This window comes from Mesoplodon mirus, assembly GCF_964341445.2.
Source record: "Mesoplodon mirus genome assembly, chromosome: X".
NCBI classification, from domain to species: domain Eukaryota; kingdom Metazoa; phylum Chordata; class Mammalia; order Artiodactyla; family Ziphiidae; genus Mesoplodon; species Mesoplodon mirus.
In genome coordinates, this window is record NC_138981.1 from 137,293,085 (window position 1) to 137,316,291 (window position 23,207).

A 23,207-nucleotide genomic window follows, 5' to 3' on the forward strand; every position below is an offset into this window, starting at 1 on the left:
GCCATGGCTCACGGGCCCATGTGGGATCGTCCCGGACCAGGGCACGAACCCGCGTCCCCTGCATCGGCAGGTGGACTCCTAACCACTGCGCCACCAGGGAAGCCCTCCCTTTGTTTTTAATTGAAATAAGAAATGAGATCCCAGCTGAATATGAGGAGGGTGGCAGGGGAGGGGGCGGTTTCACAGCTTTGAAGGAGGAGAAGGCAAGAAATAGTCATATTGAAGAGTAGAAGAGTGAATTATCTAGGGAAATGTGGAATGATTTCTAGGCAGAGCTGAGTGCCCATTTAAAATAATACACAGTATGGGTGTGGGGTTTTCTCCATACACATTCAGTTGCTCGGGGGAAGGTACGGGGTAGATGAAGAGTTGAAATTAAGCAGAGGTGGGACTTCCCCAGGCAAATAAGAGCTCATGGCAGTGATTAGAATGATTGACTATGGCATCTGAACTGGGTAAGGAGGGATGTGACAATTTGAAGGAGATAATGTTCAGTGAAAATGGGATGCGAATGGAGTGGAGGTCTCAGTGGGTGGGATAGTTGTTGGAGAGGTGGGGTACTTGCATGAGCACACTGGAAAGGTAGGTGGTGATGGTCATAGAATGGGGTAATGTGAATTGGCACTTTAGAAGTCTAACAGGTCTGACTGTAAGATGGCTGACATGGGGCAGATGATAAGCTTTTTTTAAAATTTTCTTATTTATTTATTACTTTTTAAAACATCTTTATTAGAGTATGATTGCTTTACAATGGTGTGTCAGTTTCTGCTTTATAACAAAGTGAATCAGTTATACATATACATATGTCCCCATATGTCTTCCCTCTTGCATCTCCCTCCCAGATGATAAGCTTAAGTAAGGAGACAGAGGAAGTAAATATAGTAGTACAGATAACAAAATTTATTCCCTCTTTCCCTCTTCAGGGTGACATCATGGGTAAAAAATTATTAAGCCTTCTGCCTGATGAAGAGAAAAATGAAGTCTACCAAAAGATTGCTGTCCAACTTCCTTTGTCAAACTCAGGTACAGACTGTTTGTTTCAAATAGTAAGTTCTTAGATTTTAAGAGACAGATACCAATCACTTAGAGGAATAATAAAGACATTTCACAAATTATATTTCTAGTATGAAAAAATCTCTCCTCTATTAAATCTTTTTTTATATTAGTTTCTGCTTTATAACAAATTAAATCTTGTTCTTAATCACGAACCCTGATTATTTCAGCTTTTGTATAATTGTATTAGTGTTCTATAAATTACGTTCTAGCTGATACCCCACTCTACAGATACAACATAGATAACTGTGCAAGTGGTAATGTTCATGAAAAGAAAAAAAATATTTTTGTAAAATCTAGTCTAAATAAGACAATAATCATATGAAAGAATCCTGCAGAATATAGTTAAGTACAAATGTAAGCACGTTTTGTATCTGTTTTCTTTTAGTAGAAAAACATATTGATTTTTGCTGTCATTTAAAAAGAGGAGGTGCTGAACATGGTAGCAGCCCTGCTTATGAATATGTGAAATTCATCCTGAGTATAAAAGATATTTCTAGTGGTAAGCAAAACAGTTTTTAATCTTATCTAGATGAAGTTCATGAATTATGCAGCCCTTCATTGGTAATATAAATGGCTTTCTACTGTTGGTACTCTCACACTCTCTCCTACTCCTATGATCACAGGTTTTGGTGGACCACAGACATTAATTAGACTTTAAAAAAATTAATAGCAAAATTTACAAGGCGGGGTTATATGGTAACATGGTGGACTGATCTGATAAGGATGGCTCTTTCCTTCTACAAAAAACAAGGAAATTATTGTTAAGACACAATCTAGAAGTTTATTGCATAGCCAGTGTTAAAAGAAAGGGAAATCCATGGGTGCTAGAAATTAAAGGATAAAGTACAAGACCCAGTGATAAGAGGGAGCTGATTTTGTGCTGGGCCTAAGTGAGTCTTAAATCATACATCGGCTCCATTGGCTGGGGTCTGGAGTTCTAACACTCATTCAAGGACCAACACATAAAACCTAGAGACTTAAAATGATCAGTAAAATTCTGTCCACTGGCCTAGAGGAAGAGTAAGCTTGTTATCTCTCTCAGAGTTTAAATGGAAAAAATGTGTCATTTACAGGAAATCAAAACCCAAATCTGTGTGTCTTACATGTGGATATGGGATCTGAATTTGTAATTTTTAAGGTTTCAGGAACCACAAGCTGATAAATTAACATAAACACTGATTTGGGGCCATTAAAAGATCTAGGGCTTGAATCAAAGGTAAATAGCCCAACAAATATGTGAAAAGATGCTCCAACTCACTAGGAAGCAAAGAATGAAAAATTCAAAAACCAATGAGTAGCACTGTACACGCATCAAAATGTAAACAATTAGGAGTGTGAATAATACCAAATATTGGTGAGGATGTGAGAAATGAAAACACTAATACGGTGTCGAGAGGAATGTAAACTCATGAAGCCGTCCTGGAAAACAGAATTAACTGAAGTCAATTATCTTGTAACTCAGCAATCCTATCGCTGGGTGGAAATATCGCAGAGGCGAAGTTGCAGAGAGATCTGTGTCTAAGGGGACGTTCTATGTATGTCATAGTGTTGTTCATGGTAGGAGGGAGGAATGATGCACAGCCTAGGTGTGCATCATTAGGGGAATGGACAAGTAAAATCTGGGGAAATATACAATATGGAAAACTTTGTAGTAGTCAAAAGCAGTGAACTCTAGATATACATAGTACAACATGGTTAGACCTTAAAACCGTATTGTTGATTGACAAACAGATGAGATCTATAGCACAGTGCCACTTCTGTAAATTGTAAAAGCATATAGTACATAGAACCAGACTACATGTTGTACAAAGTTATATATTAAATGTGGTAGATGACAGTGGGTACCTGTGGGTGGGGAAGGGACAGAGAGAAGAAAAAAGTAAAACCAAGAGTGGGAATTTTATCTGTGTTCATAATATGCCATGAACTAAGAATATAATTAACTCACTTCTTTGCCAGTGAGGTCTAAAGATATAACAAATGAATGAATGGGTAAATAAATAATGAAAATTAGCTCACACATGGTTGTCTGATATCTTTGTCACGTGCCTTTGGAAACCAAAGGTCAAATAACTTTAAAAAAACTTGACTATATACACACACAAATTATACACACATTTTTGATACCCACATGGTCTATGTAAAGAAGGGGAGCTGAACTTTTTTGGAGACTGAAATGTCCATTCACAGGGTAAGAACAGAAGACTGACAATCACCCTGAACTCACAATTATTTCTCAGTAATTACTTCATGTTTTGGTGGAGACTAGGGTGGGGAGGGTGACTGGGAAGGAAGACAGAAAAAACTGGTGGTTCAGAATTCTGAAAATTGTCAGTGGGTTGGCAAATGGCACACTGATACGGTAGGTGCCCATCCTCTTGTATAATTGCCCCACCTTTCTATTAGATTGTCACATGTGTGTCTCTTGTCTCCCTTAGAGCCTTTGGTGCTCTTCTCTAGCTCCTTCCCCAACCAGTCCTGTGAGTCGTCTGCCACAAATCTTTCTTTGGAGGATCGGTTTTATCTGGTGGGGACCGTTTGTATCCTCAGGACTGAAACTCTAAGGGTGAGTATGTTGTGTGTGTGCCTCCCCCATTGTGACCATGTGGGCTTCCTTTAAAGGGACATGTCCCCTTTGGTCTCTCAGCCACTGCACGGCACTGCTAAAGCACCTGATGTGTGCAGAGGGTTGTGTTAGGATATGTGAATGAGAAAAGATCAGCTCCTGTGTTTCAGAAGTTGAACATCTGAGTGGAGATCTGGACATACCCAGAAGAGATGCACACTCATTGACAAATGGTTTTGATATAATATTAAACAGGTATACAGGGGCTGCGGGTTGGGACTTAGTAAGAGAAGAAGTGACCATTTTGGCAGGTGGATAAAGAAAGGCTTCTCTCACCAGGTGAGAATGGAAGCAGGTGGAGCTGTGTGAGAGGTGATAGGGGTTGGACTAGGACTGCAGTAACAGAGAGAGAAGCTCACCGATTTGGGTGACATTTTGGAGGTAGAGCCCTAAGTCCTTGCTGATGTATTGGAAGTGGGTGGGAGAAGACAGAGAAAGGACTCAAGGATGACTCAGCTTTTAGGCCCGAGTAGCTCAGTGGATAGAAGTGCCACCAACTGACTTGAACAAGACTGGGACAGTGTGGATTGGGCAAATGAGGTGGAGGGCATGGGGACAAAATCAGAAGGTCTGTGTGAGCCCTGTTAATATTGTGATGATGTTGTAACACACAACACATTCAACTGCCTTACAAGAGATGCCTCTGGATCCATATTTCACATCCTTCCTTACTAGCTACAGGACCTTACCTAAGTCACTTACATCTTTTAGCCTCAGTTTCTTTTTCTATAAATGGTGATAATAGCACCTCCTTGAGGGTTGTTGTGAAGCACAAATAAGACAGCACCTCTTATCACTCAGTAAGTATGAGCCCTTACAGTCATGATCATTGTCATTATTATCATTATTATTGTTATCATTACGATCCAGAGAGGGCAAAAGACCTGCTTTACTTTTCCTCTCAAGTTTAAAATCTGGGCTTTAACTGACCACATTTCAGAAGCTGTGAAGGACCCCTTTACATCCAATTTTAGAATAGTGATCTATGTCATCATTTTTCCAAATTTAAGACAGTAAGAAAATTGGTCGAGAGAAAATCAGCTGAAGGAAGTTGCTGGGTCTGATGGCCCCACTCAGTATCCCTCTCCGGCAACTCTCTGGGATTTGAGCTCTCATATCTGCCATGAGAAGGCAGACATCCCATCTAGAGGATCACCCCCCAAATCTTCCTCCTCTGAGAAAGAAGTCTCATTTGACACACCACCCTCACCCTAGGCCCCCTCTTAGCACAGGGATCTCTATTTGTGATCTATGCCAGTTTTTCTCTGGGTTTCTGGGATATTTGTTCTATACTAGTGGTCATTTTAGAGAACAAATCTTGTGAGAAAAGAGGGCTTTTTGGAGGAAGATTTTGTTCACAGGGTGGCTGTGTAACAGTGGAAGGGCAGTGAACTCAAGAGTTCAACTTTGAAATGGACCTACTTTGATCCTGCATGTACTGGCTGTACGTGCTTGACCAAATCATTCTATCTCTAGAATCCTCAGTTTTCACATCTGTAAAATCAAGTGCCTTTCTCACACTGGTGTACAGATGAGTTGGATTTTCAAATTTACTACATCCTACACAAATATGTCAGGTATTTTTACTCTATAAGTACATTTTAAGTATCTAAAATGCCACTTTTTCTGCAGGACCTTTTCATTGTAAAGGAGTCCGGTGAAGATGTTCTGCTGGCCCCAGATTCGGATGAGGAACATCTACCTGTGGACCACAGGTGAGAGGCTAATGTTGACATGAGTAATGGAGACCTAGGGCACAGTTTCATCAAACAAAACTGAAACAAGACAAATCACTATGAATATTTTTCCTTCAAAATGAAAATAAAAAAACAAACAACTGAATCCAGATGAGCAATCTACTAGTTTGAATTTCCTTTCCCAGCTAGTATAATTCATATTTTTCTAACTGAATATAAATACAAGTGATTGGCTTTCTATAAAAGAAATGAAGCAATAAATAGAGCAACCTTAACTGACACAGACATTTAATTACTTTCAAATTAAGACAAATACGTTTACAAACAGACTTGATTGCTTCCTTTTCTTGAAACACTTTAAATGGTAGAAGAACAAATAAGCATTGTGGTAACTGCTATTATGCAGGTGTCCCTCTTTTTTGTGAATCTAATCTATAACATTTGTTTGTTAACAAATTTTCAGAGAACAAAGTGAGTAATTCCATTATTTTGAGTGGGAAGAAACAAAAATGCATTCCTAACCCACAGGAAAATGCCAACTTGCTAGGTATCACTAAAACCCCTTAATACGACTATTTAATAATCTACCAAGAATTTCTACAGAATAGAAATTACTTTAGTACTATCTAGTCATTGCATATTTGATACTCATTAGTAGGTATTTTGTATGTAGTAAGCCATAATAGTAGACACTGCTCAGTGTAGAATATTGAGAATGGATTACATTTTCCTTCTATATTACAGTGTACATGGATATATAAATAAATAACAAAACAATACATTAAAGATGAGCACTAGATGCCAGTAATACTTAGCAAAATAAAATAAACTAGATGATGTTTTGAGAGGCTTCTTCTGATTGAAGGCGTGTTTGTGTGAGGTCTGGTGGGAGGAGGAAGCTGGAGGCTGTGCTGTCTGTCACTGGAGGCTATGGGGGGACGAGGTAAGGAAGAAAGAGCTGGTGGAGAAATGAGTTAAACAGGAAATGTCTGAGTTTCATCTGTGTCTGGATCTGAGGAACAGGGGAGAATCTTCCCTTCCTGGCAGGAGAGCTCAGAGGTGTTTGGCTAAGAACCGTTGTCTGAAGCTACACACAGAGCCACGGGATGCAAAACAGAGCTTGAGGTGGCAGTCTGTTTGCATTCCCTTTGCTGGGTGCACTACAGCTCTTGCTAACACGAGACCGAGTTTGTAATTGTGTGTTGAGTGTCACATGTCTGCTCGTGCCACCATCACACTCACTTGCACCGGCAAGATTTTTTTTGCAGAATCTCAATTTCTTGTAAATATTCACCATTGTATTTGTGGTTCATAGGAGTTAGGGACATGTGCACCACCAAGCTTAAGCCTAATAGCCATTCAGCTCTCTTAATGTGCTTTTATCATTCCCAATGGTTCTTGTAGTGTGTGCGCTTCTTTGGGCCTCTTAGGCTTACCCATTTCCATTATTAGTTCCTCTACTTTATTAGAAGACCTTTTATTGAATAAGGTGAGAGAGAGACATCTATAAAACATAACGTGTTTAAGCAACGTGAACTCTAGGCACTATTCTGTGAGAATACCTGAGGTACAATAGCAGCCCACCATATCCTTTTCACCCAGGAGCACATGACTTAAACATATTCTTGTATGCAACCTAAAACAGATTTGTTTAGTAGGTTTGTGTAGTGAATTTTGTGTAAATTAGCAGATAATTATAGCAAATCTTCAGAGAGTGAGAGTTCAGAGACAGAGGAGACCTACATTTTATTTTTAAGTAGAACTTAATTGGATGAAAAATATTCTGATGCAGAAAAGAGCCAGTTACTACATCTGTGCCACTTGGTCTTCACACAATACAAGAAAAGTGTTTTCTTAAGGCTTAAAATCATATCCTTTCTAATATAGTAAGAAACTATCATTATTGGGTGAATGCACTACAATTTTATATATTTTAAGACTTTCATAAAATAGTCCTAGTTTTCTTCAAATATTAGGCAATGGATTGTTTATCATGTAGACAGTAACATGGAAAAATGACACTTAGGAAACAACTGATGGATTTGATGAAGAAAATTCTGTTTAATTCCAGCCCCCTTCTCTTCCCTTTTATATCCCTCTGCTCTCCTCAACACCATGGCCGCTGTTCTGGCTCCAACGACCTCAGCTCTCACATGATGGATTGTTGGTGGACCTGACTCGTCCACTAGTCTGAGGTCTATAAAGGAGGGCCGGTCAGCCTCATCCCTGTCTAACACAGATCTTGACATTGAGCAGGGAGAAATGAACATCTGCTCAGGGACTGATTGATTGATCCTATCAAAATGGTAATCCATTCCATGCCATGAGACCTCGCAAACATAGTGCAGTATTGTTATAGCTCAGTGCAAACCAATATTGCATTATTTTTTTTCATAGACTTACTCCTTGTCTTCAGGATATTTTCAGATAACAAGAAGAAGAGATTGTGGCATGTTGGATATTAGTTTGTAGGCACCCTGAGCAGTCATTGATAACCTGGCTCCCATTTTACAGTCTGAGGGATGGTTAAAAAAGTAATCAGGCACAAAGGTCATGGGGACCTAGAGCTCCCCAGATGCTTCTGGAACTTTCCTTGGTAATTCTCAATGTTCTTTGAAAGGGAAGAAGCATCCTGCTAAGAGGCTTGAAAGTTTTGTCTGTGCCTATGAAAGAAACACAAAGAGGGGAAGTTAAAATGTTTAAAAGAAAGGGTAGGATGTCCTGTCCTTTCATGTTTCAGATTTGAGGCTAAAGAACCTTTCATTTCAGGAGAGGGACTCAACAGCTGGGTTTTCCATTAGAGCCAGAGATGCACTGGAGTAGAAGGTCTTGCTTGAACATAGATAGAAGTAAGGAACACTTCAGAGTTGGTGAGGGGCAGGCACAGAATTGAATACCGCAGAGTCCTTTCCCATCTTCCTACTGCTAGAGTCAGAGGAAGTAGCGATCTACTCTTAGTTTGTATGTATAAGTGAGGCCCAGAGTTCTGTCACAGCATCATCTTAATAGAATTGCATCCTGTACTTTATTCTTCATGATGCGATTTCATGTTTATTGGCTTACTCTCCACAAATCAACAACATAGATTTTAGACCCATTGTAAAGATGAAAAAGTGCAGTCGCAGAGGATGTATGATTTCCCCAAAGTTACCCAGTTGGTTAAGTAGTAGAGCTGGAATTGGGACCCAGATTATCCTGGGCTCGTTTCTCTTAGGACATCAGTTTCAGGAGCTGTGGCTGGTAGGGGATTCCAAGGAGAAAACTCAAGAAGTCTTTGGGAAGTACTTGATTGGGGATGTTAATGTGAGAAAACTTGTTTTTTCTTTAATTTCATCTTAAGTGTAAGGAGAAGAGAAGAATTATTAGGGAAGGCAATTACACTGATTAGCCCTAACACTTTTTACAAAGATAGTATCTTTTCACCCAAAAGTAGAGTAGACAATACTGGAAAATCAAATGGCAGGTATTTCCGAGAGTTCTAGTAGCTCTTACCTTTGTTTGCAGTCTTTAGAAACTGCTACAGAGTTGGTCCCCCGGGAGGAGACTCCACCCATCAGCAACTGCACTGAAAAGAATGTTCCTGGCTAATTCCCCTTTCAGCTTGTTTCAGAGAAGCGTTATCTTGTACAAAAGTGTGAGGAGAATTTTGCAAAGATGCACAGTGATCCTCATTAGTGAGGTTTTGTTGTATGGAGCCTTGGTACTATTCTGTACTGACTTCATCCCTTATGTCTGCATCATCTAGACCAGGGGGAGGGCCCTGTACCTCACTGTATAACATGCCATTTGGTTTGGTTTCTCTAGCACTAGATATTTAGCTTGCCCAGTCTCATCACTCCAGCCCAATGAAACTTATTCATACAGCAAATATTTAACACCTACTATGTGGGAGTTTCTGTTCTAGGCTCTGAGGATACAGCAGTGAACAAAAGTCCTTATCTTCCTGGGAAGCTTATATTCTAGTGGAGGAGAAAGAAAATCAATCAATAGACCAAAATAGGTTAAATGGTGAGGAGGACCGAAGGAAAATATTAAGCATTGAAGAGAGATAGGGAAGGTTGTAGGGGAAATTAAATTGTATTAGGTTTTGCCATATGCAATTGACATTTTTTTTTTTGTTTAAGAGATGGTGCAATATTGGCAATTTCCAATGGTCAACATGATAGGGTGGCCAGCTAAGGCCTCGACAAGAAGGTGACTTTTTAGTTAACACCTGAAAGGAGTGGAGGAGCAAGCCTTGTGGATTTGGGAGGAAATATTCCAGACAGAAGGAAGAGCAGATGCAAAGTCCCTGAGGCAGGAGCACATTGGGTATGTTTGAGAAGCCAGTGTGGCTGGAGCAGGTTCAGCAGTGGACAACTAGTAGGAGAGGGGGGCAGAGAGGATTGGAGGATTAGAACCCACAGAACTTGGGGAGGACTCCAGCCAAGACGGCGAAAGCTGCTTTTCGGGAGGAACTGGGGGCACACCAGCTCACCCCTGCACTGGTGGAGTAGCCCGGAGACAGCCTTGTTAGAGTCATCCACCATGAACCAAAACATGGGATTGGGATTTTTAAAGCTACAATATTTGTTTTTGTTTTTTTCTTAGCTTGGCCAATTATAGGCTGTGTGATCTTAGAGAAGCCTCATTAAGTCTTTTGCTCTTTATCTATAAATGGTGAGGATAATTACTGCAGAATGTGCATGACCATGAAATCAGGAAATGAGATCTATCTGTTTTGATAAGTAAATGAAAACTATATGCTTTGTAAAGTACTATACAAACTCAAGTTATTATCAGTTAGGAAGTACTTCCAAATTATAGAATAGTTACAGTTTTTGTTTGAATAGTTAAAATTTAAACTACTCAATCCTGGGAATTCCCTGGTGGTCCAGTGGTTAGGACTCCATGTTTTCACTGCCAAGGGCCCAGGTTCAATCCCTAGTCGGGGAACTAAGATCCCATAAGCCACGTGGCCAAAAAAGCAAACAAACAAAAAACCAAAAAAAGTACTTAATCCTTACTGAGCTATAAAGACATTATTAAGTGCAAAGGGCCACCTGTGAACCCGGCTTACGGACATGATTTGAAGTCTATATTTGGTGATTTCTTCAATACTCTTACTACTTTTCTGTTAATTTAAGGTTGTTCTCCTTTTCTGTTTCAAGCCAGCATCTTTAAACCTCCATCGTTATGAGACGGTTCTGTATTCATTAACACCCAAATTGTTCCATGAAAAGTGTCTATGCCTCCTCTCTGGGTGGAGGAGGTGTGACCCAGTCTAAAGGTGATGGAATTCTCAGCTTGGAGGCTGCATGCAGTCAGATGATTCTGGGTGGGCCCTCACACCCACCTGGGAGGCGGGCTGACAGATAAGGAAAGGAGTTGGGGATTTCCAGCAGCCTGGTGTCAAAGGAAATAGCCCCTGAGCTATTTAACTTGTCCTATTGTTATGTTCAGGGTCTGGTCCTTAAGAAGGGCAGACATAAAACAAAAGACAGAAGAAGGGGTGCAGTCTCAGGATTCCAGGTTTTAGATTTCGTCGTGCTTCTCTGACCTCTAGCCAACCGGTATCCCATCTTCAACTACATAACAAATTATTTTGATCATCTAAAAGCATAAAATCATTAGACAGTCTTATTAGATTTACGATTGATAAGAGCAGTTTCAATGTTAATATTTTTTTTTATTTATTTATTTATTTATTTATTTATTTATTTATTTATTTATTTATGGCTGCGTTGGGTCTTTGTTGCTGTGCGCGGGCTTTCTCTAGTTGCGGCGAGCGGGGACTACCCTTCGTTGCGGTGCGAGGGCTTCTCATCGTAGTGGCTTCTCTTCTTGTGGAACATGGGCTCTAGGTGCGTGGGCTTCAGTAGTTGTGCCTCATGGGCTCTAGAGCGCAGGCTCCGTAGTTGTGGCACATGGACTTAGTTGCTCCGTGGCATGTGGGATCTTCCTGGACCAGGGCGCGAACCCATGTCCCCTGCATTGGCAGGCGGATTATTAACCACTGTGCCACCAGGTAAGTCCCTCAAAGTTAATATTTTTTGAAAAGCTCAAAGTAAGTTTTGTACTCCAAACTCATGGAAGCAACCCTGAAATCACTGAGGGTTTAGACCCTAATGAAAAGAAGGCTAATAAATATCAAAGTTTAGAAAAATCTGGGTTGAATTATCTGAGTATTAGCCTATTTAGGAAAAGTAGTTTTGGAGAAATATGCTGGCAGCTGCTTGTTCTACTCAGACAATTAACAATGTAATATTTTTTCCTGATGGTATGCATTTGTCATCCTGTAATGAAGATGTCAGGCTGTGTATTAGGTATCTGAAGAAGTGGGATAGGATCCTGCTCTCTTTCAACTTAATACTTTTTGCTTTATCTTTTTTTTAAATTGAAGTACAGTTGATTTACAAGGTTGTGTTAGTTTCAGGTGTACAGCAAAGTGATTCAGTTATGCGTATATACGTATATATTCTTTTTCATTATAGGTTATTACAATATACTGAGTAGAGTTCCCTCTGCTATACAGTAGGTCCTTGTTGGTTATCTGTTTTCTATACAGTAGTGTGTATATGTTACTCAAACTCCTAATGCTTTACCTTTTTTTAAATCCCAGGATATTCTTTTGCTTTAGCTCCATTAAATATATTTTTTTAACTTTTAAACTTTTTATTTGAGTCTGACAGGAACTACCATATGCATCCTCCTTTACTCACAACTGTTTACATTTACATTTTGCCCCATTTGCTTTATCATTATCCTCTCCTTCTCTTTCCCCTCTGTCCCACTTCTGCCCTCCCTTTCCTGTCTCTCCCGTCTCCTCTCCTCCCCTCTCACCCCTTTTTCTCCCTTCTCTTCTTTCTCTCTCTCCTCCCCTCTGCCTGATTCATTCATTCATTATTTATTCATTTGTCTATTCAGTGGATTTTAATCTTTTGCTATTATTATTTATTTCAATGCTCTGATTGTCCTAGCATCGACCAGTGACAGCCCCTTCTGTCTGGCTCTTGTGTCATTTTGATACTTCACACCATTCTTGGAACATTCCTTCCTTTCTGGCACTATGTGATGTTCCAGGTTCGTTTTGTACTATCTCCACCTCAGCCATGAAATCAGCTTGTTCTCTAAGACTTAGTCAAAGGGGAATCCTGGCTTCCTTAAGGGCAGCTATTTAGAAACTCTCGGTGCTACTTGTACTCATTGCTACTGATTTGTTACTGCTTATAGGTGCTTTTCGAACTGGGAAAGAAATACACACACAATACACATATTGTATACATAGGCATAAAGATCTATATCTATATTTATTTCCATATCTACCCATCTATATGTATGTATACCTTTGTGTATGTGTCTGTATCAAATAATACATGCCATGACTTCATACCGATACCTCCAATCCTGAGCCAGCACTACAAGGTTCATTCCAGTCTTCCCGTTTCCACTTTTGCAACACTCTTCTCCACGAGTCAGAGAGGCCTGGGCTCATTATCCTCCATATATTTACTTATTTGCTCAAATCAGGAATGCACAGAGAGTAATTGTAGGGTTGCCATGTCATGTCATTGTGAAAAGCAAACCTCCTCAATTAAGTTCATATTACTTCCATTTTTTAAGGTGAAATTTACACATAATGAAAGGCACAGATCTTAAGTATATTTGACAAATGCATAAACCCATGGGACCCACATTCCTATCAAGACATACAGTATTTTCAACACACTAGATAGCTGTTTTGAACCCCTTCCCTGTTATCCCCACACTTAGAGGCAACCCCCGTTCTGATGTTTTTAACCATAGATTAATTTTTCCTTTACTAGAACGTCATAAAAATGGAACCATATAATATATAGTCTGTTGAGTCTGCCCTTTTAAACTCGGCATAATGTCCCTGAGATGCATCATGTCACATGTATCAGTAGTTCATTCCCTTTTGTTGCTGAGGAATATTCTGTTCTATGGATAGACTATAATTTGTTAGGCATTTTTCTTTCAATGAACATTTATGTCTAGTTTGTGGTTACCATGAATAAAGCTGCAATGAACATTCTTTTACAAGTATGTTTGTGGACACATATGTTCATTTTTAAGTTATTAAACACATTTGTTCAATTATACAGTAAAATTAATTTGTTTTCTCTTGGTGTACCATTCTGTATTTTCTAATGCATGCATTGATTTGTGTAACCATGAACGTAGTCAAGATAAAGACCAGTTCCGTCACACCTCCATAAGTTCCTCGTGCTGTCCCTTTATAGTCAGTCTTATCTCACCTCACCCTTAACCCCTGTCAACCACTAATTTATTCTGAAGCCCTATAGTTTTGTCTTTTTGAGAATATCATATAGAGTCATACAGTGTATAATCTTTCAAGATTGGCTTCTTTCCCTTAGCATAATTCCTTTGAGATTTATCTGAGTTGTTGCATCAATAACTGTGTATTGTTGAGTGGCATTTTGTTGTATGGATGTCTCACAGTTTAGTCATTCACCTGTTGAGGGACATCAGAGTTGTTGATGGGTTTTGGCAATTATTAATAAAGCTGCTATAAACATTCGTGGACGAGTTTTTGGTGTGGATGTACGTTTTTATTTCACTTTTTCAGGGTATTGAATTATGCTTTTAACTTGCATTCCAGGACTTCCCTGGCGGTCCAGTGGTTAAGACTCCACGCTTCCACTGCAGGGGGCATGGGTTTGATCCCTGGTCGGGGAATTAAGATACTGTATGCCACACGGAGTGGCCGAACAAACAAACAAAGAAACAAAAACACTAACTCGCATTCCACTAATGACTAAAGATGTTGAGTATCTTTTCATCATTTGAATGTTCAAATGTCTTGCCTATTTTCAAAATTATGTTGTTTGTTTTCTTACTATTGAGTTTTGAGAATTCTTTGTATATTCTGGATACAAGTCTTTTGTCAGATATTTAATGTGTGAGTACTTTCTCTAGTCTGTAGCTTCTTTTTTCATTCTATTAACAGTGTTCTTTTGCACAACAAAAGTTTTTAATTTTGAAGGAGGATAATTTTACCATTTTATTTCCTTTGATGGATTCTGCCGTGTCATGGTGCCATGTCTAAGAATTAACTGCCAAACCGAACGTCACATAGATTTTATCCTATTTTTTTCTAAAAGTTTTATACTTTTATATTTGGGTCTATGATCCATTTTGCATTCATATTTTTATAAAGTGTGAGTTTTAGGTTGAAGTTCATATTTTTTAGCATATGGATGACCAATTGTTCCAAAACCATTTGTTGAAATATGATCTTGTCCCTCTTCTACTCAAAAGCTTTCAGTGGTTTCCCCTCGCTCTTAGAAGAAAATCCATAGTCCTTTTGTATGATCTGTAAGATATGCTGCTCTCATGCCTGTCTAGTCCTCAGATCTCATTTTGTGCCACACTCCCTCTTATCTATCCTGCTCCAGATGCACTGGCCTCTTGTCCTCTGTGAATTCTCCAAGCTCTTTTCCAGTGCAGTGCCTGTGCACATGCTTAGGTCCTCAACCTGAAACACTCTTCAACTCTGCTGTCACATGGTTGGCATGATGCTCTCCTAGGTGCATTTTGAGTTCTCTTCCCATGGCACCCTGCCCTTTTACTTCGTCATGCTTTTTGCAATTTGTAAATGTATAGTTATCTTTGGACTATTTGTTCATTGTCTGGATCCCCCATGAAGCTATAAACTCCACAAGGCTGCGTTCTCCGTGTCCAGCACTGTGCCTGCCCTCAAAACTTACTGCCTTGTGTGGAGATGGACAAGTAAACCAGAAACGATAATAAAGTCACCATTCCATGGAAATGCTGTCGAACCCCTTTCACTGTACCTCCATTCCTGTTTTCTGCATGGACTAAAATGTCTTTTCCCTCTGTGCTTTGTATGCTCACACCCTCCTCACCATTCAGGAACCAGTTCATTCCTCCTCTCAGAAGTCCTTCCTGCCACCCAGGTTGGAAGAGCTCTCCCCTCTCTACTTTCTACTTTCCTACTGACACTCTCCACTTTGCCTTGCAATCACAGGGACTGGCTTAGCTCTTCTTCTAGAGAATCAAAAGCTCCAAGAGGGAAGTATCCAAATTGCATTCAGCTTGTGTCTCCCTCAGTTCAGAGAATAGGTCATCTTCTCCAGTTAACTCACTTTCTGATTTCTGGGAGACAAGCGTGTGATAGGCCATGTGTCCATCTGGCCACTAGAAGCTAAGGGGTCTAATTTGCAGGATGAAAAAGGAAAAGGAGGCCCAATTTAAAGTCATATCTCATATCTACACAACCAACACTTAGGCCACCAGTGCTTTAATAAGCAGCAAAGACACATAAAAAGTTTTTTTTCTTTAACGTGTGTTGGGACTTGACTGATTTCTGTTGCTTTATTTCCACAACTGGCTCAGCACTAGTCCTATAAAAGTGACAGAAGAAACACACAGAATGTCACCTTTGAGAAATGACTGAGAGAGTGGATTTTAAAGTAGGAAGATTGGGATGCCAAATAAAACAAGGCTGTTTGGCAAAACCTTACCATGAACATGTCCCCAGGCCGGGCCTTCTGGAGCCACTGGCTGTATTAAAAAAAAGTTGGTCCTGCTCTGTTTTGAGATGTAGAAATGTTATGTGTGTTTCCTTCCTTTGAAGTGCTGTGTCAAGGGAGTCATTTTGACTGAACAGTGATGAACTTCAATTTTTTTAAATTAATTAATTTATTTTCGACTGTGTTGGGTCTTCGTTGCTGCGCATCGGCTTTCTCTAGTTGCGGCGAGCGGGGGCTACTCTTCGGTGTGGTGCGTGAGCTTCTCACTGCGGTGGCTTCTCTTGTTGCAGAGCACAGGCTCTAGGTGTGCGAGCCTCAGTAGTTGTGGCACATGGGCTCAGTAGTTGTGGTGCACAGGCTTAATTGCTTCACGGCATGTGGGATCTTCCAGATCAGGGCTCAAACCTGTGTCCCCTGCACTGCCAGGTGGATTCTTAACCACTGCGCCACCAGGGAAGCCCTGATGAACTTCAATTTCTAAAAAAGTTTTTAGAACATTTCACGCTGGAAGAAATATTTGATAGTAGATCAAAATTTTTGATCATCAAATATTTGATAATATGAAAATAATGACATCTGCAAGTAAATATGGTAGCAGATGAACTATAAAAACACACCTGAGCTGTCAGTTCTAGTGTTTCAAATACTTTGGTCTCTTGGAGTAGGAGATGCATCCGTATAGAACACTCTGTCCTCTACTGAAAGGCTTGGCCTAAAAGGCTTATTAGTTAGTGGGAACAGAGCAAACTCTCTTTATATCTTACCACACAGTGCTTAGTATAGTCTCTAGTCTGATTTATGCATTTCTCCTGGAATGAATTTTCCACAAATATATGATGGAAAACTGTGTAGCCTTGACATTCATTCTGCCTATGAATGTCTTTAGTGTTAGCAGCTGGCATTCAGGCTGGGTTCCAGGCATGCTCCAGTGACTCACCAACCAACACTATATGTCACCTTCTCTACCTTTGAAAGAGGATCAGACCACAGAACACTAATCAGATTCTAAAGGTGCCTTCTTATTTGCTTAATATTTCTACCAGTGTTCAGAAGAGGCCAATAACAGCAATATTCTTTTCAAGATGATAAAATCTTGCAAAAAATATTTTGGTAATTGATAGCCTACCATTATTTTCATAGCAATAGGGTTTTTGTTTGATTGGTGTTTGTCTGTTTTCTCTTGATTCTTTGGCATCAGAACACTTCTCATCATAGACTACTTGCCCTTTGAGGTACAGGGGACATGAGACTAGGATTCTTACTGTGTTGATGATTTGTATTACTTTCGAAGTGTTATGAATGCTATGCATTTCTTGTTTTTCCATTCTGGTGAGGAAATACCACTGAGTGCCATTAGATGTTTTTCCTCTTTTGATGTGTTTGTGGAAAACTGGCGTAACCAAAAAAGCACATTAAAGAAGTTCAAACTGGCCCTTTAGAGAGTGATGTTTTCTATGAAATGGATGGAGTAAGCCTCTGGTGGAAACTTTCCCATTTGGACTCCATCCTTTGTAAAACATCGAAATATATGAGGGTTGGAGCATTTGAGTTTTGTTCCTTTTTAGTTGTGTATGAGTAGTGTTTTGAAGCAAGTCTGTTAACATATAACTAAGACAGGGATTGAGTTTTCTTAGCTGTGTGATAAAAGTAATTACCTACCAGATAATTTTAAAAGCGACTCCATATTTTAAATAGTTTAAACTCAACATTTTGTTTTAAATCTTCATAATCCAATATGTAACATCATCTGGACTATTCTATATAAGTTCAGTTATATATTAGCTTAGATATATTAGCTTCAGATCAGATATATATCAGCCCACACAAACAGTACGATTTTTAAAGCCCCAGGAATCTATGTCCATGGCTTGAGCGGGAAGAATGGAAGGTGCTATTGGTAAAGTACATTTGGCTTGCAGACCTGATGTCATCCTCTAATGGGCACCAATCCTCTCTGCACTTTGGTCAGGGAGCAGTGAGGGATGTGGTGCTCATAGTAGGGAGTCTGAGAGAAGAGCCGAGTATTTCCCAAGCCACCTTATTTCATTTTCTGCCTATCTCCCAACACACACACACACACACACACACACACACACACACACACACACACACACACACACACACACACACACACACACACACACACACACACACACACACACACACACACACACACACACACACACACACACACACACACACACACACACCACCACCACCCCCCCCCAAACATTCTCCTGCTTTACCCTTTTTGACCCTGGAGTAATGGGTCAGAAAATGCATATTCTTTTTGCCAGAGCTTGAACCTAAAAACTGCCAGAGGCTTTAATATCGGATAGTCAACCGTATGAATTTCTCTACTGAAGAAGAGTCTGGTAGATTCAGATAATGCACTCCTTCTATTCAGAATATCTGAATAAGATATCATATTTTACCCTTCCCATCAAAAAAAGAAAGAAAGAAAACCTTTTTGAGACTGAAAATGATCATTTAATCCAAAAATATTTCTGGAAGCAGCCACTCAGAAAGTGTTTGTATATTCAAATGCTAAAATGCTTTTTTTTTTAAAAGGGAGGGTGGATTTGTTGTCTATTTGTTAGCAGGAAACTATAATCTTTAACAATTTCAGATCCTTCAAGATCTTTCCCAAGTGAGAATAGACGGGGCTTCTTTGATGGGACTCTGAGTTTTCCCCTGGCTTCCATAGTCATTGGGGGAAAAGAAGTCCTTTACCTACTTGTGTTTTTTGAAATTGTGATGTGTTTATTCAGTGCCTTTCATTTGGGAGAAGTCATGACCAGCTCCAGGTGAATTCGTCAAAAACAAGTTCTTAAAAAGCTTTCTGCTAAATGGTCAATTTGTCCAGTGGCCAAATTGCAAAAAATTAATTTATCCAAAAATAATCCATAGAATGACCAATGTAAAAAATTTACCCAAATTTATTGATTCATCAAAAAGCATGTCTTAAGAAATACTCCTCCTGAATGTATTTCAAAGATTGAAAACATTTTTCTGAAAGGGACCAGATAGTAAATATTTTAGGCTTTATAGACTACATAAAGTCTCTGTAGCATATTCTTTGTTTGTTTTACAACCTTTTTAAAAAGTAAACATCATTCTTACCTCGTACAAAACCAGGCTGCTGTCAGTTTTGGCTCACAGGCTGAGCCCTTATATGTTCAAATAATTTGTATTTTTTCATATGAATGTTATTCTTAATTATATGCAATGACTACATTCTTGAATATATTCAATGACTATATCCTTGTGTTGATCTAAAACAAACAGATGGCCAGATGTTTCTCCAGCAAAGATGCGTTTATTTGGGATCAGCACTGAATTGCAGTCAGGGTCTGCAACCATGACTAGTCACATGCAAGTCCCTGCATATCAAGGAAAGGGGAGCACATTTCTAGAGAGGAAAAGGAAGTTGGGAGGGCCATAGTAAACATAGTCCATGGCTTCTCATTGGCTGAGTCCTTGCCAGCAAATAAAAGTCTATTCCTTTCAGTCTGGTGGCACAAGGGTTGGTTAGCAGTACTTCATAGAGGCCTTTCCAGCAAGGTTGAAGAAAGTTCTTCTGGAGTTGTCTTTTCTAAAAGATAAAATCTCCACATTGCAAAGTGTAATGCTTAAGGTCTTCATTTCCCAAAGGTGCATGGTAAAAGGATTGCTTGAACAAAACATGGATATTTTTAATGGAAACAACTAGGCCTTTGCAATTTTGGAATATCTCTCCTTTTATCCATTGTGAGTTAGAAGAAGCAAGAGTCAAGTGCATTGGGTGCCCTGTGACTATCTCAAAGGGTGAGAGTTTATATTTCCAAAAGGGATGGATCTGAGATTTAGAAGGACCAGCAGCAGTGCTTGTGGCCAAGGTATTTAGAGGGCCTCTGCATATTTTGCCAGTTGAGTCTTAATAATGCTATTAGTGCATTGGACTAAACCAAAAGATTGAAGGTGGTAAGCAGAGACAGTGTTGTAAAACCAGCCAAACAGCACAGACTTGTCAAAGCACCTGGCCAGTAAAATGGGTTCCCCAATCACTATGAAGTTCAAGAGGAGTTTTCCAGGTAAGGATAATCTTTTCCAAAAGAACATAAGCCACCGAGATAGGAGTAGCCTATCTTCAAGGGAAGGCTTTAGTCCAGTGTGAAAACATGCAGACCATGCCTAAAACATGTTTATATCCATCAGATGGAGAAAGTTGTGTGAAATCCGTTTGCCAGACCTCGAATGGTCTGTTAGGCAGTTTAAAATGTCCAGGAGCAGTACGAACAGACTTAGAACAAGTGGGATAAGTGATGTGTAGGCACTTTTTGTGACCTTATTGATGTTTCTCCACCAATATTGGTTCATGAAGACTTATCATTTTGTTATTAGACCAGTTATTTAATCCATGTACAGTGGTGAGCAGTGGGAATTTTAGAGTCTCCAGTAGGACTGGGTCATTATTTGGTCCAAACCCAGAGCTTTCTCTTTTTATTAAACCAACAACTGTTGAATTTCCAATCTTGTCTTTCCTTTTCTGAGGCCAATTTTGGGGCTTCTCTAGCCAGTTTTTCTAAATTATCTTTTGGGGAAATATCCCTTTGAACCATGACAGAGGTTTGGCTGCTGTTGGTCCCTTGAACGGCAGCAGTCCTTGCAGAAATATCAGCAAGCTGATTTCTCTTAGCTTCCAGAGAGTCAAGTTCAGAATGCCCCGGAATCTTAATAATAGCTAAACTGACAGGTAAAAGTATTGCAGTGACAGTGATGGCTCTAAGGCAAGGGGTGTATCCCTGTGACTCAGGGTCCACTTGCTGTGGGTTACTGGTCATCCCATGTTTTGGGGTGAGTTCCCCAAGGGCATTCCCTTCCTTTTCATATAAAACAAGGAAAAAAGGGAATCTGGTAATTGGGATGCCCAAGGGCAGGTGGATTCATCAGACTCTAAGGCTTTGAAGGCTGTGCCATCCAGTTCATCCCATAAAATTGTGTCGGGGTTGTTATTGTTTAGTAATACATCCAGAGGTTTGACCATAAGAGAGAAATCTGGAATTCAATTTCGGCAATAACCGACTAGCCTGTGAAAACCTCACAGTTGGTGCTTAGTTTTGGGTTTGAGGAAACTTAGGACACCATGAAGTCTAGCTGGATCTAGGTGTAACCCTTGTTCTGATATGAGATGTCCTAAATATCAAACTGGGCAAACTGTAATTTTTCTCTGGCGCCTTATGTACCTTTAAGGCTAAAAGCTTTACAAGTGGATGGTGTCTTCCTGTGAGGAGGCTTGAGAAGGAGAATAAAGAAGCAAATCATCCATATAGTGCAATGAAGTAGAACCTCTAAGGAAATTCATATCATCCAGGTCGGCCTTCAGGATCTGTGAGCAATAAGGACTCTCAGTAAAACCTGAGGTGTTACTGTCCAGGTGAATTGTTTCTCTTCCCCAGCGAAGGCAAAAAGGTATTGGCTAGCTTCATCAACTGGAACACTAAAGAATGCACTGCATAAATCAATTATAGTAAAGAATTTACTTCTGGTAGGAATGTATGTTAGTAATGTATGAGGGTTAGGAACAACAGGGTGTCAAGGGATAACAGTGTAGTCTACTGCTGGGAGATCCTGGACAAACCTCCACCCTCAGCCATTAGGTTTTCTCACTGGTGAAATGGGAGTGTTACAGGGGCTAGAACAAGGGATAATGAGGCCTTGAGCCTTGTAAGCTTCTATTATGGGCTCTATGCCTTCACTGGGGTTCTTTACTTATAGGATATTGGTTAATTCTGAGAAGAGGTTTTGAGGGGTCTATTTTAATTTTGATGGGAGGTGTGCTGTGAATTTTGCCAACATCAGTTGGAGATTTTGCCCATAAAGAAAGTGGTAGCTGATTCAACAGGGATAAATGATCAGTGTTTCCAGAATCTATTTTATTATCATCAGAGATGAAAAATAAAAGATGCCAAAGGGTCATTTAATTCATCTGGTGAGTTACTTTGATGACCGCTATCAATTTCTAGAATTATTTCCCCCTTTTGTGAGACAGAAATTCTAGCATGATACTTCCCTAAGAGGTCTCAGCCTAGTAAATGGGTAGGAGCAGAGGAACTAAGGAGAAAAGAGTATGTATCTCTCAAAGGGCCTAAACAAAAGGGAATCAGTTCAGAGACAGGAACCTCTTGAGGTTCATTAGAGACACCCACTATTTGAATTGTTTTAGTACTCTGAAGCAGGGGCTGTTTTACAGCAGTGGACTTGAGCACTGAGAGTGTGGCTCCGGTGTCCATTAGGACTGGAAGAGATTCACTCCACATCTGGAGAAATATTTCTCAAAGATGATTAAAAGGCCTCCCTCTTTTTTTTTTTTTTTTTGGCGGCACGCGGGCCTGTCACCGGTACGCGGGCCTCTCACTGTTGTGGCCTCTCCCATTGTGGAGCACAGGTTCAGTGGCCATGGCTCACTGGGCCCAGCCGCTCCGCGGCATGTGGGATCTTCCCGGACCAGGGCACGAACCTGTGTCCCCTGCATCATCACGCAGACTCTCAACCACTGCGCCACCAGGGAAGCCCAAAAGGCCTCCCTCTTAATGGGATTAGGAAGAGCCCCTGTAGTTAGTTCCTCAGAGCCCATCACTGGGGGTTAGGAGAGCATTGAAAAGGCTGGTTAGAGGGCTAAAGGTGCCTAAAATCCTTAAATTTGTAACAATCTGTTTTCCAGTGTCCTGGCCCTTTTCAATAATAGCAGAAACTAGGAGGGTTTTGGTTTCATTTAGGAGCCTTCATTTACTTAAGTTGAAGATTAAGAATTTTGGTGGCCTTCGTTTTAGGTGAGTTATCTAGAGTGTGAGAGAGCTGGTTTGCCAGATTAATTAAATCTGGAGTGGACATAGTTTTGCATTCCATCCTGGTCCTTTTTACTAGAAGGAAAACGTCCCAGTTCAGTCCATTGATAAACATAGAATTAAAAGCTACCCAGGTGGGGCCTCCCTGGTGGCGCAGTGGTTGAGAGTCCGCCTGCCGATGCAGGGGATACGGGTTCGTGCCCCGGTCTGGGAGGATCCCATATGCCGCGGAGCGGCTGGGCCCGTGAGCCATGGCCGCTGAGCCTGTGCGTCCGGAGCCTGTGCTCCGCAACGGGAGAGGCCACAACAGTGAGAGGCCCGCGTACAGCAAAAAAAAAAGTAAATAAAAAATAAATAAATAAATAAATAAAAGCTACCCAGGTGGAATTGACGTCTGAAGGAAGACCAGAATTTGTTTTTAATAATCTGAAGTCAATTATAATATTCATGAACAGGTTTGTCATATTTTTGTGTTCATGCCTGA

At 40.2% G+C, this 23,207-nt stretch overlaps 1 protein-coding gene across 1 annotated transcript in view; it reads left to right on the forward strand.

Annotated features, from left to right (window-relative positions):
* The window catches only part of PASD1 (PAS domain containing repressor 1), a 94,863-nt gene that overhangs the window by 38,641 nt on the left and 33,015 nt on the right, over positions 1–23,207 (forward strand). The window contains exons 7-10 of the mRNA XM_082609689.1: positions 924–1,023; positions 1,442–1,555; positions 3,495–3,622; positions 5,315–5,397. Of these exons, the coding sequence (XP_082465815.1) occupies positions 924–1,023; positions 1,442–1,555; positions 3,495–3,622; positions 5,315–5,397 (425 nt within the window). The remainder of the gene's footprint in view (positions 1–923; positions 1,024–1,441; positions 1,556–3,494; positions 3,623–5,314; positions 5,398–23,207) is intronic.